Source organism: Hemitrygon akajei, chromosome 12 (assembly GCF_048418815.1).
Source record: "Hemitrygon akajei chromosome 12, sHemAka1.3, whole genome shotgun sequence".
NCBI classification, from domain to species: Eukaryota; Metazoa; Chordata; class Chondrichthyes; order Myliobatiformes; family Dasyatidae; genus Hemitrygon; species Hemitrygon akajei.
Genome location: NC_133135.1, coordinates 69,809,268 through 69,825,519, shown reverse-complemented (window position 1 = coordinate 69,825,519; position 16,252 = coordinate 69,809,268). Strand labels below are relative to the sequence as shown.

At 39.1% G+C, this 16,252-nt stretch overlaps 1 protein-coding gene across 1 annotated transcript in view; it reads right to left on the bottom strand.

The window, feature by feature from the left end:
- kif14 (kinesin family member 14) overlaps positions 1-16,252 on the bottom strand; it is a 100,994-nt gene that overhangs the window by 34,575 nt on the left and 50,167 nt on the right. Inside the window, exons 17-21 of the mRNA XM_073063434.1 lie at positions 14,706-14,853; positions 10,382-10,528; positions 7,940-8,081; positions 7,011-7,104; positions 4,998-5,136 (exon numbers count right to left, since the gene is read on the bottom strand). Of these exons, the coding sequence (XP_072919535.1) occupies positions 4,998-5,136; positions 7,011-7,104; positions 7,940-8,081; positions 10,382-10,528; positions 14,706-14,853 (670 nt within the window). The remainder of the gene's footprint in view (positions 1-4,997; positions 5,137-7,010; positions 7,105-7,939; positions 8,082-10,381; positions 10,529-14,705; positions 14,854-16,252) is intronic.

Here is a 16,252-nt window from a genome sequence, read left to right as displayed (position 1 = left end):
GTGACTTTTGCAATTCTCCAGTCCCTTCAGAACCATTCTAGAATCTAGTGATTTCTGAAGAATCATTGCATATATCTCCACAACCTCTTCAGCTACCTCTTTCAGAACCCTGGGGTGTAGTTCATCTGGTCCAGGTGACTTATCTACCTTCAGACCTTTCAGATTCCCAAGCACCTTCTCCTTAGTAACAGCAACAACACTTACTTCTGCACCCTGCCATTTGTGAATATCTGGCATACGCTTAGTGTCTTCCACAGTGAAGACTGACACAACATACTTATTAAGCTGACCGCCATTTCTTTGTCCCCTATTACTACCTCTCCAGCATCAATTTCCAGCAGTCCAATATCCAGTCTTGCCTCTCTTTTACTCTTTATATATCTGAAAAGACTTTCGCTGTCCTCTTTGATATTTTTTGGCTAACTTACCTTCATATTTAATCTTCACTCTCCTTGAGGCTTCTAGGTGCCTTCTATTGCTTTTCAAAAGCTTTTCAATCCTTTAACTTCACTCTATTTTCTCCCTCGCAAAATGCAGGGAGAATTCTATCATATTGTGAACACTGTCTCCCAATGGTTCCTTTACCTTAAGCTCTCTAATCGCATCTAGTTTATTAAACAACACCCAATCTAGAAATGCCTTTCCCGTAGTGGGCTCAACCACTTGTTCTCTAAAAGGCACCTCATAGGCATTCTACAATTTCCCTCTCTTGGGATCCAGCGCCAACCTGATTTTCCCAATCTACCTGCATATTGAAATCTCCCATGAGTATCATAACATTGTCCTTTTTACATGCCACATTCTGGCTACTGTTCGGAGTCTTGTATATACACAACTCCCATCAGGGTCTTTTTACCTTTGCAGTTTCTTAACTGTACCCATAAGGGTTCGACATCTTCCCATCCTTTGTCACCTCTAAGGATTTGATTTCATTTTTTAATCAACAGAGCCAACCCACCGTCTCTGCCTACCTACCTGCCCTTTCCATACAAGGTGTATCCTTGGATGTTAAGCTCCCAACAATAATCTTCTTTCAGCTACATCTCAGTGATGCCAGAACATCATACCTGACAATCTCTAACTGTGCCATAAGATCCTTATTCCTTATAACGTGTGCAGTCAAATTTAACACCTACTTTCCTGTATTCATAACCCTTTTTGCTGTATTCATACTCATGTTACCCTTCACCTCATCCAATGACTGCAATTTTGCCCTATTATCTACCTGTCCATCCTCAGAGTCCCACTACACACTGAATCAACATAAACCAATTGCTCCATCCTCAATCCTATCACTCCAGTTCCAATCCCCCTGCCAACTTTGTTTAAACCCTCCCCAACAGCTCTAGCAAACCTGCTTGCAAGGATATTGGTCCCCCTTGGGTTCAGGTGTAACCCATTCTTATTGTACAGGTCATACAGTCCCACAAAATGCTTTTAGTGATCCAAAATTCTGAAACCCTGCCTCCTGCACCAGTTCACCAGCCACTCATTCACCTATACCGTTATCCTTTTCCTTCCCTGACTAGCATGTGGTAACTATGAGTAATCCAGAATTTCTAACTCAGAGGTCTTGCTCGTCAGCCTCTTCCCCAGTTCCTATATTTGCTGCACAAGACGTCCTGCCTCTTTCTACCCATGTCATTGGTCCCAATCTGCACCACAATCTCTGGCTGCTCACCCTCCCTCTTGAGAATCTTCTGCAGCCACTTTGAAGCATCCTGTACGCTAGTATCTGGGAGATAACACAACATCCTGGCTTCTCTTTCATGACCACAGAATCTCCCGTCCATCCCCCTAACTCTGCACTACAGAGTTGAGTAGTTTCAAGTTCATCGGTATCACCTCAGACAGCTGAAGTTTGGCATGAGCTCCCATATCCTCAGGACTTTCTACAGGGCACCATCAAGAGCATCCTGACTGGCTGTGCTGCCACCTGGTATGGAAACTGTACTACTTCAATTGCAGGGCAATGCAGAAAGTGGTGTGAGCAGCACAGCACATCTGTGGATGCGAACTTAGTCTGTTTAGGACATTTTACAGAAGCAGGTGCTTAGAAAGGGCCCAGAGGATCATCAGGGACTCCATCCACCTCAACCACATACTGTTTCAGCTGCTTCCATCTACCACAGCATGAGGCCAGGACCAACAGGCTCCAGGACAGCTTCTTTCTCCAGGCCGTCAGATTGATCAATACACATTGATGATTGCATATCTGATTGCACATACATGTATACGAAACAATTATGTATACAATCTTAGTGTTTGTGCAATATCCTCCCACATTACCCTTCCTTATTGCTTGTACATAAAGAGATGCAACATAAAGATTTTTACTCCTTCGTGTTGTGGGATGGATATAAGAAACAAAAATTCTAATTCTACTGAGTCTCCTATTACTACTGCTCTGCCTGCTGCTGTCCCTAACAGGTCACTCCTCCCACCCCCAGCAGCATCCAAAGGGGTATGCTTGTTGCTGAGGGGATGCCACAAGGGAACCCTACACCAACTATGTACTTCCCTTATTTCTCCTGGTGGTCACCCAACTGCTATCTGAAGCTTGCATTCTGGGTGTGAACTTCAGTAAAAGTCTCAACCTCCCAGATGCTCATAAGTACATCCAGCTCCAGCTCCTTGACTTTTGTCAGTCAGGAGCTGAAGTTGGGTGCATTTCCTACAGATGTAGTCATCAGTGAGACCGAGGTATCCTGAAATCCCACATCTCACAGGAGCAGCGTTCCACTACCTACCATCCTGCCTACACTTGTCATGCCTCTAACTTCTCAAGCTTAAGTTATAGTTTACAGCTGTTCTCACCAAGCCTGTTGAGCCAATCCACTCACACAATGGCCACTCCGCTCAAACCACACTTCTTTTTATCGGCCCTTGCTAATTAACCCGTTACTATTAATCCAAGCAATCCCCCACTCCACAGACAAGTCTCAATAGACTCTGTTCATGTTTTAAAAAATCATCCTGCCCCACTCCCCACCCCCAACTCGCTTCACCCATCAACCTCCAATGGACCCTTCTCTCTCACTTCTGTGTGCTGTCCATCTTCCCTCTACACTCCAGTCACAATTTAGGGTCTTGAACTCTTGATCATCTCTTTGTTCCCACAGATGCTGCTTGACCCACTGAGTACTTCTAGTTTTGCTGAGGCCATAAAAGGCCAGCAAAATTACCCAGGGTAGGCAAATACAAATGGGCAGGCAGTGAGAGTGGCAGTTCGAGGAAGCATTTCAGATCCAGCGCAATAACACCAGTGAGGTCATTAGTCACAAGCTGCTTGTATGAACATCAAAAACCCTGATCTTCAAAAAAAATCCATGCTCCAACATTACAAACGCTCAAGTTTCTCAATGTTCAAATATAATACACTAAATGATGTTAATCAGACTTTAAAAAGTGCTCATTGTATGAATCAAACGGGTATAATAACTCAGATATGCAATAAAGTACAATTGTTTTCTTTCAGGGTAATAAATCAACCAGTCTTAAAACAATGTAATGCTAATTGCCATCCTTTTCACACCTAAAGAAAAAGTCTGTCTCTGCAGTTGGTGGAAATCTGTAAGGAAATTACATTATGTACACGTTAAATTTACCAGCCCAATAACTATGCATATTAATTTTACCCTTCTCTTTTTAAAACTGAGTCTCGAGAGGAATAAAACATGAAGAAAATTAGAGAGTTTACTGCTATATTATAAATTGTCAAGAAACAGAGCTTCAAAAGCATATAACTATTATTACTTATTTTTAAAGTCACAAAGTACAAGTTCTTCTGCAAAGCTTAAGACATACTTTGCGCACTGCAAGATGTCTGAGCATATCCAAGATCTAAAAAGAGGTATTTAAAAATCCTCAGTATTCAATCAATCATTAAACTTCAGTCAGAAAAGATAGAGCTGGATACAAGACTGAGGCCCAAACTAATAGTTAATAACATTTAGATTTGTTTTATCAAAACTTCCCCAGATTCCTTTTTTATTGGTCATGAATTGCCTATGCCGGGCACAGGCATACCATTTAAACTTTGAATAACTGACTATTTTCGCAACACAATGTACCAAACCACAAATGCATTGACACAAATCAGATAAACAGCTGTTTATCAAGCAAAATTAGAAGAATCTTAAATTAGTAATATAGTTTTATACAGAAATGTTTGATAAAGAATAGAAATCAGCATAATAGGCTAAAAGTGAATACTTGTTTATTAATAATATATAGTACAGTAGTTGTTCAAATATAGCAAAGGAAATCTTAAATAGTTCAATGCTATGCCACTAATTTGGCATCACTATTCCAAAATGAAACAGCAAAGATAAACAAAATGAATATTTATTAGTCCTTCTTTACAAGAATGCAAGCCATGTACTAAAAAGATTTAAACATGCACACAACACTTGCATTTCATTCTAATGTACTAATTTTATAACTGTTACCCAGCAGACAAATTGTTTGACCAAAAAGGCAGAATTGAAAATAAAGATTCTGAAGGGCCAATAGAATAATTAAAATAGAAGTGAAGCAGCATAAAAGGGCAAGAACGAGAAAAAAAGTATGTAAGCCTTAAAAAGAATAATTCATCTTTGTACAGACCGATGACTTAATTATTTCACTACAGTAGGATACTATATCCAGCATGTTGACGCCAACTCATAAAAATTGCTCGCAGCATCTCAGGCAAATTATGAAATGTGACAGTATGGCAAGCCTTAAGATAATGTATGTTCAAATTTGAGGCTCGACTTACTTTATTATTTTAGCATCTGGATCAATCTGTCTAATAGATCCCAGTGACATGAAATTCAAAACAGTCAGCAGGCCATAATTGTGAAGTGCCACAAGGTGGCTACTTGTTTGTTTTTACCTTCTGCTGAGAGGTCCACATCACTGTAATATGATTGCTATTAGTCTTAGACAATAAACACAGTAATGGATTATTGAGAGATATTCTAATCATTCACAGCTCAACAGTAAAGCTTTACCTGATAGAGTTCTCTCATAGTCGCCAACTTGCATTCAAATTTGTCCAAGCTCCAGAAAGTGCTTATGCCTAATTTAATATTTTTAACTTGAACCTGAATTGGACTTTTTAGGCTTTCATTTTTGTTGTCAGGCTCATGTCTGTAAAAAAAAGAAAAATCAGTTTCTGCACTGTATCGTGATTCAGCAAAGAAATAGCTATAACCACACTCTCGGCCACAAATTCTAAAATTTAGTCCAGAAGGATTACGACCTATTGTGAAAAATAACTTTGTTGCCTTGAAAAGTTACTGTTGGATATTGTAAAACAGCTGGTTTTTTTCAAAGCAGTGGATCAGGTTGGCATTCAAGAACATTTTAGACTAAAGTGGCAAGAAAAGAGGCTCTTATTCATGTCTCTTCAAACAGGGAAGTTCCAATCCTATTTATTTTACTACAATAGACTGAAGAGAACATACCAACCCAGTAGATAGCAAGATAAAAGTTGCAACATCTGCGCTCTCCAAAATAACATGATATAAAGCCCAGAGCTGAACACTTCAATCATGACTCAATACCAGAAACCATGTTCCTGTATTCGTTCCTGAACTGCTCTACTCACAAATGTACACCCATCCTTATGGAACTACCTTAAATCTTAATTTTCAAACAGCCCAAATTCAGATTTTTACTAGTGTAATCTGGTTGCTGTGCATGTCCCACAAACTTGCCATTTACAACAAATTACATGAATATAGCTTAATGTGCTGCTGATGGCCCCTTAAGACATTTGGACAGGCTAACATAGAACATAGAACAGTACAGCACAGTACAGGGTCTTCGGCCCACAATGTTGTGCCGACCCTTAAACCCTGCCTCCCAAATAACCCCCCACCTTAAATTCCTCCATATACCTGTCTAGTAGTCTCTTAAATTTCACTAGTGTATCTGCCTCCACCACTGACTCAGGCAGTGCATTCCATGCACCAACCACTCTCTGAGTAAAAACCCTTCCTCTAATATCCTCCTTGAACTCCCCACCCCTTACCTTAAAGCCATGTCCTCTTCTTTTGAGCAGTGGTGTCCAGGGGAATAGATGCTGGCTGTCCACTATCTATTCCTTTTAATATCTATCATGTCTCCTTTCATACTCCTCCTCTCCAAAGAGTAAAGCCCTAGCTCCTTTAATCAGGCCTTCGTATTACAAATCCCTCCCCCATCTTCCCTCTTGTTAAAAACAGACTTGATTTCTCACTTTCTTAGTTCTGTTGAAGAATCCTGGATTCCAAACATTAACTATCTCTCCTTCTGCAGATGTGCCTGACTTGCTAATTACTTACAGCATTTCCATTTTTTATTTGATTTCCAGCTTCTACATATTTTATTTTAATGTCAAATTATAGTTGTAACATACAATGATTGTACTAATCCATCATTATACATTTGTGGTTGATTAAGCCAAAAAATATACAAGAAAACGTATGCTGATACTCTCCATAAGTGATGCACAAATCAGGTATTTCTACTTTTGGAACAAATTTACAACAAACCGGCTTTCCTTATCCCCCACTTTCAAAAGGCTTGTAGGTTGTTACAAATAACTGAAGAGAAACATTGCTCTTATCCTTTCATGATAGTTTTAATGTTACAAAGTTAGAAAGTACACACAAATACTTTAAATTACGATAAAGTGAAATTGCTACAAATTTAATTTTCTTAAGCTCAACTATTACTTTATCTGTAAAGTAAATACTGTAAATGAATGACCAGATATTAGGATTTATGCACAAAATCTAAGGTACATCATTACTCAGTTAAATTTAACAACCTACATTTAATTGAATTGGAGCAATGCAGACTACACCATAAGCTATATAAGAATGCATAAAAATAATAATGGCTAAATAATACTTCCCCAATTCCGATGCTTACAATGTCAAACAAAAAAGAATTACATTAATAAAATCATTTATCTCAGTGCTATTCATCAATAAGATTGACTATTTTGCACAGGGGTTATTTTTGGTGACACTAACCTAATAAAAATAGTGTGCTTCCTCAAGTTGCTGCTAATAGTATTAGCTTCCTGGATCATCATTGAAAGCTTCATGGAGCTCCAGGGTGAATGGCCTGCAACACAAATAGAAAATAAATCAATTATGCCTGCCATAGAAACTACACAAAACATGTACTTTATTCGTAACATAAAGGGATACAAACAGATCACTGAAAGGACAAAAAATTGTTTAATTGACTCATTTCTTATATTGACCAACTTTCTTTCTCTAAGATTTTTTTTTACAGTATCATTCTGCATTACGCTCACTGCTTCTCCAAAATTCCTACTTTCATACTCCTAAGAAAATACCCTGACATGTCTTTGTGGGGTTTAAAGTGGATAAAACTGAACTTGCACATTTGCCCACTCATCAAGTAGAATTTCTTCACATGCGTGCTCACATAGTCTACAACTGGCAGTTCATGCTCCTATTTTTGCTTGGTTTCAAATACATGGAATGCCTTACTTTAAGCATTTAAAAAAAAACAAAAAGGCATTTTTTTATATTATACTCCACTTTCATTAACTTTCCATCTAAACTTGTTACCAGCAACACCATTATAAAATGTCCATTGCACTTATTGTGCTCTCATAGTTGAATTGTTTGTTGAAGAGAAGAAAAATGATCTGAGACTCTGAAGAATGCTAACCAATTAAAACCACACACAAACAATAATTGTAACTGACTGTTGTAAGAAATATTCCAGAGCCAAATACAAAATGAAGTTGGTACACTGTTAAAAATAAAACACACGGGAGTTCATGTTGCTTCCATGTCATTGTTATGCAGAAAGCGCACATCCCTTTAAGTTCTCTTCTGAAAAGCACAGAAGTTGAGATCAAAAAGTCCAAGCATTGCAGAAGTAATTTGAGCAGTCACTATGAAATAAATAAAAATTAATGTACTTGTACATGAAGTAAAATTTTGAGCCTCCCATTTCTTTTGCCGTTCTTGCTGCATCCGTTCCAAATCTTGTGCCATCTTTCTTTTCTCTGCCTCCAGAGCATCGAGGAACTTTACATGCCGTATATTATGATCTTCCAGGGCCTGGGAGAATTTTAGAATACAACTGGTTAAGTCAGCACCAAATTACAAGAAACAAGGCACTCACTCTCCACACCACCCACTACTTACCTCCAGCAATGGGTTCAAAATAACACATATGGTGACTGTGTGATGAGAAACCCAAGTGGGTGTGGAAATTGGATGCTTAAATTCTAAACACCTATAACCCATGACATATCAGTGCAAGTTCTCGGCCAGTTTACCATTCATGACAAGCTGGCCAGTCCTGGAAGGGTTCCAGTACCAGACATAGCAACAAAAATAGAACAACATTGATAAGTACATATAGGCAGACATTGGGATAGGGCAGAATAAAGCTAGATCAGAAGGTAGAACCTGGGAGTAGTCTCCTTCAGTGTTCATATCTAACTAATGATCATTTAAATGTAATCTGTGCCAAAGTAATTTTTTTTTGAAAAGAAGATGACAGAAAATACAAGAGAAGTGTATACAATGTGGTACAGATTTCCTCATCAGTCAGAACCAGAGGAATACTGTCTGGGGAAAAAACATCAGCAATGACATACCAGCACTTACACTGTCTCTGATGCTGAGAACACGATGGTTAAAGATATCAGTTCTTGACACAGATAAAATAGTGAATTATTTAATTTCTTTGCTTGTAATTGGTAAAGATTACAATTTATGTAGCATATTACAAATAATAGTTTTTCCACTCCAAATGAAAATAATTTTTGATCAATGCATCTCCATCTCTATACAAAGAAAACAGTGCTTTCATTTGCTGTCAATTCCCCAACTAAAATCCAAATTCCTAATACATTTTTCAACTTCAATGTATTTGCACATTATCATAATTTTAAAATTGAAATATTAGTCATATGACCAAATACAAACTACAATTTAAAAACATTAAAAGTACAAATAAGATCAGGAAGCAGTTTAAGTCACAAGATAAATTAAAGTATTCTACAACAAAATGTTACCATTATCCAAAAATAAAAATATGAACTACTGAAAGATTCTAGCAATAAGATTCTAACATAAAGAAGCAGTGGCTCATTGGTAGGGGACAAAGAATGGGAATAAAGGGAGCCTTTTCGGGTTGGCTGATGGTGACGAGTGGTGTTCCACAGGTGTCTGTGTTGGGACCGATTCTTTTTATGTTATCGGTCAATGATTTGAGTGATGGAATTGACGGCTTTGTTGCAAAGTTTGCATACGATATGAAGATAGGTGGAGGGCAGAGAGGTTACAGAAGGACTTAGACAGATTAAAAGAATGGGCAAAGAAATGGCATATGGAATACAATGTCCAAAATTGTATGCTCATACAATTTGGTGGAAGAAATGGAAGAGTTGACCATTTTCTAAATGGAGAGAAAATACAAAAAACGGAGGCACAAAGGGACTTGGGAGTCCTTGTGTAGGATTTCCTAAAGGTTAATTTGCAGGTTGAGTCTGTTTTGAGGAAGGCAAATGCAATGTTAGTATTCATTTCAAGAAGACTAGAATATATAAGCAAGGATGTAATGTTGAGACATTATAAGCTCTGGTGAGGCCTCATTTGGAGTATTGTGAGCAGTTTTGGGTCCCTTATCTAAGAAAGGATGTGGTGAAACTGGAGAGGGTTCAAAGGAGGTTCATGAATGTAATTACAAGATTGAATGGCTTGTCATGTGAAGAATGTCTGATGGCTCTAGGCCTGTAATCACTAGAATTCAGAAGAATGAGGGGTGACCTCATTCTAACCTATCAAATATGAAAGGCTATGATATCAACACACACAACATGCTGGAGGAATTCAACAGGCCAGGCAGCACCTATGGAAAAGAGTACAGTTGATGTTTCAGGCCGAGACCCTTCCTGCTTGGATTTCCAGCATCTGCAGATTTCCTCTTGTTTGTGAAAGGTCTTGATAGACCCAGAGGACGCAGCCTCAGGAAAGAGGGGCATCCTTTTAGAACAGAGATGAGGATGAGTTTGTTCAGCCAAAAAGTGGTGAATGAGTTGAATTCTTTGCCACATGCAGCTGTGGATGTCAAGCTTTTATGTATATTTAAACCAGAGGTTGATAGATTCTTGATTGTTCAGAGCATGAAGGGATACTGGGAGAAGGCAGGTGGTTGGGGCTAAGAGGAAAATTGAATCAGCCATGATGAAAAGCCAGAACAGGCTCAATGGTCCAAATGGCCTAAATCTGCTCTTATCTTAAGGTCTTATGGTCTTATGGTGACCATATCTTAAGGTCTTATGGTGTAAAGAATGGAGTAGGGTTATAAATTTAGTATGTATTAATACACTTCTAAAACCTTACCCTACCTGCTTTGTGGCTGAGGCCTCCATTTCAAGGCGCTTCCTGTTCATTTCCAGCTCTTGTTCAAGCCTTCGGTTTGTTAGCATCTCCTTTTGAAGCTGCTTTTTGACATTCTGCAGCTCTATTTCTTTCCTTTTTCTATTTTCATTCACCTGAGTAATTAAGCAAGATCAGTGATGAATAAATCAATTAAGTTTTCCACACTGATAAAAACTAAAGATCTGCAGCATTCAGTCCCAGTTAGAAAAAGTCAGAAATTCTTTCGCAGAGACTAGTGGATGAACACTTTAGGAAATGAAATGGAAAATACAGTATTTTTAATGGCAAGTGACTGAACTGATACATAAGTTATTGAAAGTTAACATGCAAATACCACAAGCAATTTGGAAGGTATGTGATGTGTTATAGAGTTATAGCACACTACAGCACAGAAAGAGGCCCATCAGCTCATCCATAGAGTGCCAAACTATTGACCTGCCTCCTCCCATCCAGGTACCTATCTAAATTTATCTTAAATGCTGATATTGAACTCAAATCCATCACTTCCACTGGCAGCCTGATCCACACTCTCACCACCCACTAAGTGAAGTTTCTCCTCATGTTCCCCTTAAACATTCTACCTTTCACCTCTAGTTCTAGTCTCACCCAACCTCAGTGGAAAAAGCCTGCTTACTTCTACCCTATCCATACCCCTTGTACTTTTGTATACCTATATCAAATCTCCCCTCATTCTCCTACGTACTAACATAACATATCATAAAATCATAACATATCATTTATAACAAAGCTCTATCAGACTAAGAGAGTTTAAAAGCAGCAAACGGGAGACTCAGCACATTTTGCGAGCCACAGTCCTGATAGTCATTGGATTGCAAAGAGGGATAGAGAGTTTAAAAGAAGTGAGCGGGACAGTCAGATCGTTTTGTGCACCACAATTTCTGGAGAGACATTAGTTTGCACAATATTAGGTACTTGGAAAGGACCAATAAAAAGAAGTTAGGTTTCATTTGAATAGGCATTGTGGGAGTGGCCACTGTAGTGGGTCAGTGTTGAGTGGGGCATTGAGGTTTGGGCTTATAAACACTTTGGAAAAGCATAGGTTATAGGTTGATACTTTTTTTCATTATTTATTACTTCTTTCTCTCTTATTGCAATTTAGAGTTTTGGAGATGCCAGACAGGATACTGGAATGCTCCTCTTGTGGGATGTGGAATGCAGGGAAACCACTAGTATCCCTAACAACTATATCTGCAAGAAGTGCATCTAGCTGCAGCTTCTAACAGACCACGTTAAGGGATTGGAGCTGGAATTGGATGTTCAGATCATTCAGAAGGATGAAGGATTGATAGACAGGACATACAGGAAGGTAGTTACAACCTAGGTGTTAGACACAGGTAACTAGATGCCCATCAGAAGAGGGAAAGGTGATAGGCAGTCAGTGCAGAAGAATACCACTATGGCCATCTTCCTTAACATGTATACACTTTGGATATTGCTGGGGGGTAATGACCCAGCAGAGGAAGCCACAACAGTCAGGTTTCTGGCACTGTGGCCCAGAAGACAAGTGGAGGGGAGAAGAGGCGGGTTGTAGTGATAGGGGATTTGTTACTTAAGGGAACATAAAGGATGTTCCTTGGACAAGAATGAAATTCCCAGATGGTTTGTTGCCTCCTGGGTGCCAGGGTCAGGAACAATGCAGATCGAGTTCTCAGCATTCTTAAGTGGGTGTGTGAGGCAGTCAGAGGTCATGGTCCACATCTGCACCAATGACGTGACAAGGTTGGGCAAAGTGAGCTCAGAGAGTCAGATGCTAAGTTAAAGGACAAGAACTACAGGGTTGTGATCTCAGGATTGCTACCCATGCCATGTGTTAGTGAGGGAAGAAATAGGACGATAATACAATTTAACACATGGCTAAGGAGATGGTGCAGGAGGGAGGGCTTCAGGTTTTTTGGATCATTGAATTATTTTACAGGAAAGGTGAGACCTGTACAGGAAGAGATGGTTTGCACCTAAACTTGAGGGTGAATAATATCCAAGCAGGAAGGCTTGCTAATACTACACAGGGAGTGGGTTTCAACTATAGTTACAAGGAGATGCAAGAACTAACTAGTAATGCTAACCCTCCGACTTTGTCACCATTCAGCTGCCAGTCCTCCCCCTCTCGCAACCAAGTCTCACTAATGGCGACATCATAATTCCACATGCTGATCCATGTTTGAAGCTCATCTGTCTTTCTTACAAAACTCTTCGCATTGAAATATACACAATTCAGAACATTAGTCACCACCATACCCAACCTTTTGATTCCTGACTTTGCTTGTAGGCTTAATATTTTTTCCCAACAACCAACCCACTAACTGCTCTGGCTCTCATTCCACTGCAACTCTAGTTTATACCCCTCCATGCAGCACCAGCAAACCATCCTGTACGGATGTTAGTCCCTTTCCAGTTCAGGTGCAAATCATCCCTTCTGTACAGGTCCCATCTTCTCTGGAAGAGAGTCCAATGATCCAAAAAATCTGAAGCCCTCCCTCTTGCACCATCACCTTAGCCATGTGTTAAATTGTACTATTGTCCTATCGCACATTATCGAACATTAATCCCACCATGCACAACCTTTTGATTGCTGACTTTGTCTCAGATACTAGTAACATCTGTCTCTATCTGTTCGAGGACACTTGTTCCTGTCCCTTGCAACTATAGTTCCAACCCACCCCCACCCCTCAACCCTAGCATGCCTTTTCACTTAGGTATTAGTTGCCCTCAAGTTTAGGTGCGAACATCTCTTCCTGTACAGGCCACACATTTCCTGGAAGAGAATCCAATGATCCAAAAACCTGAAGCCCTCCCTCCTGCACCATCTCCTTAGCCATGTGTTAAACTGTATTATCATCCTATTTCTGCCTTCATTAGCACATGGCACGGGTAGCAATCCTGAGATCACAACGCTGGAGTTCCTATCTTTTAACTTAGCATCTACCTCCTTAAACTCACTTTGGAGAATGTTGTCACCCTTCCTACCCATGTCATTGGTACTGACCTCTGGCTGCTCACCCTCCCACTTAAGAATGCTGTAGACTCGATACAAGATATTCCAGACCCTGGCACCCGGGAAGCAACCTATCATCTGAGAATCTCATTCTCATTCACAGAACCTCTTGTCTGTTCCCCTAACCATTAAATACCTATTATAGTCTGCTTCTTCTCCCCTCACCTCCTCCCTTTCCTACTGAGCCAAAGAACCAGACTCAGTGCCAGGGACCGGACTGCTGTGACTTTCCTCCTCCATATCATCCTCCCTTTCCCCATTCCCCACAACAATATCCAAAGCAGTATACCTGTTATTGACGGGAACTGCCACAGAGGTACTCTGTCACTGGTTGCCTATCCCCTTTCTTCCTCCTAACGGTCACCCAGTTTAAACTAGATCCTGCACCTTAGGGTAACTACCTCCCTGTATGCCCTGTCAAGCAAACCCTCAGAATCCAATATGATCCTAAGTTCATCTAGCTGCAGATCCAGTTCCTTAACACTGTCTTTAAGAAGCTGCAGCTAGATGCAGTTCTTGCAGGTGTAGTCATCATGGATATTGGAGCTGCAGCTGGATGCCTTCCAACATCCAGAAGAGGAGCATTCCACTATCCTACCTGCTATCCCCACTATCTCAACTGTGCAATAAGAAAGAAAGAAAAATTAAACATTAAAAAAAATCTACCTACAGCCTCCACCTCTCCTCACCAAAATGTAAACTCCCCCACTCTGACACTGGCCCACTCACACAATGGCTGCTCTGCCTAAACACAATTTATTTTTATTGGACCTTGCCAAGTGCTTAATGACGCATACTCCAACATCTCCCAGTTATATGTGGCATGCAGAATTTGTTGGCCTTTATGGCTAGAGTATTTGAGTAAAGTTGTCTTACTGGAATTCTTCATTTGCACAGTTTATTTTTGACCCAAGAGTATTTTTTTTATATCTTACACTATACTGCTGTCACAAAACACAAATTTCATAACATGCATAAATATAAATGATAAACCTGATTCAAATTACATCAGACTCTGATGAAGTAGGCATCAATGTGAAGTTTCTGACAGCAAATATGGATAACAACAGAAAACGCTGCTAATACTCGAAGACTAAGCAGCATCTGAGGGTGGAGAAACTATTCTGTTAATATATATCAACCTAAAATACTAAGTGTTTTTCTCTCTCTACAAATGCCATCTGACTTGTGTTTATAGCATTTTGGGCTTTATTTTTAACCTCACAAATTTTCTGTATGCACAAACAATAACCACATCAGAATTTTTTTAAAATTACCAATTCGTTTTCAAGCTCTTGTATTTTATTTTCATACAGAGATTTTTGATTGGATAATTCCTCTTGAGCGATTTGTTTTGCAAGTTGGATACCTTGCATCATCTCTTGTTTAGCTTGCAAACGCGCCTCTTCAATTTCAACTTCAAGTCTGTAAATACATTTGCAGGAAGATATGAAGTTGCAAAGCTAGTAAAAATAAAAATAACATCAGCTTTTCACTCTTGCAAAATAAAATTAGATTAGAACTCCAGTGCTCAACTCAATAGGCTTAAATTACATAACATGCCAAAGAAAATGAGTGGTTATAGTGTAATACTGAAATATCATAAAACTTGTAACGAGGTTTCCCCATTGAGTTTATTTGCAATGTTTCTAAGTGGGGTTCCTATGGATTGACTATCAGTCCATCACGTTAGATTTTTACACACAAGTCCATTCAACTTATTTTAAATATTGACACATAATTCATGACAATACAACATTACCTATTAGTCATGTAGTTACTCATGTAGGTGTCTTCCTGGGCTTCTGCTTGCCTACCGTTGGATCATTATTTTATCTGGAAAATATTACTCTGGGTTTTATTACTGTGTTGTTTTTACCACAGTATTGTCTACATACCTCAAAGGGGTCCAGTGAATCAATCTCAAACTCTCAAAGTATCTTTGTAGTTTCTTATGATTGCTGATGACATAAATTAAATGTGACCTGAATAAAACAACTGTTCTTAGCTGCTCTTGTTAACAGTAATACCAATATGGCATTCTAACAGATCTTTTGCATTTTGTATAACTTGACTTCATCAATTTTTGAAAGTTAAGAGGAGGTCTGAAGCTTCTATGTCGTAATTTAGTGAATGATAACATTCTGCAGTACCCCAAGTTATTTATTCCTGCATTCATGAATGCATAAAATTGTACACTTTATTGTGCAATCCTAACCCAAAATACCTGCAAGTTGCAGAGCACACTTCCCTGTTACTAATATTTATCAATAATATCCACAAACTAAATCCAGCTAATGTCTTTTATCTTTCTATTTGGATAACTCTCATTTCACAATTGAGTCTTCACCTTAATCCCTCTTCTGAATAGCACAATATTTTTTTCCAGGAACAAGGATTTCTCATTAATTAAACCTGATACTCATCTATGTACTTAAAAAAAAACGTATTTTATCTTTCATACCATGTCCTAAATTCATAGCATACAATTTCAAATACATTTTACATTATTTCTTGAGCAATGCATTTATCTTGCATTCGTGTTATTACAGTTACTTACAAGTATTGATCACACAACATCTTCAATTTGAATAATTCCCCACCTGGTACATAATAGTTTATTACTACAATGAAGTATAACACTCAACCAGAGTTCAAACTACAAAAATAGGTTTGCAGGTTTGGCAAACACGAGGAAATCTGCAGATGCTAGAAATTCAGCAGGCCAGGCAGCATCTATAGAGAGAAGCGCTGTCGATGTTTCGGACTGAGACCCTTCGTCCCGAAACGTCGACAACGCTTCTCCCTATAGATGCTGCCTGGC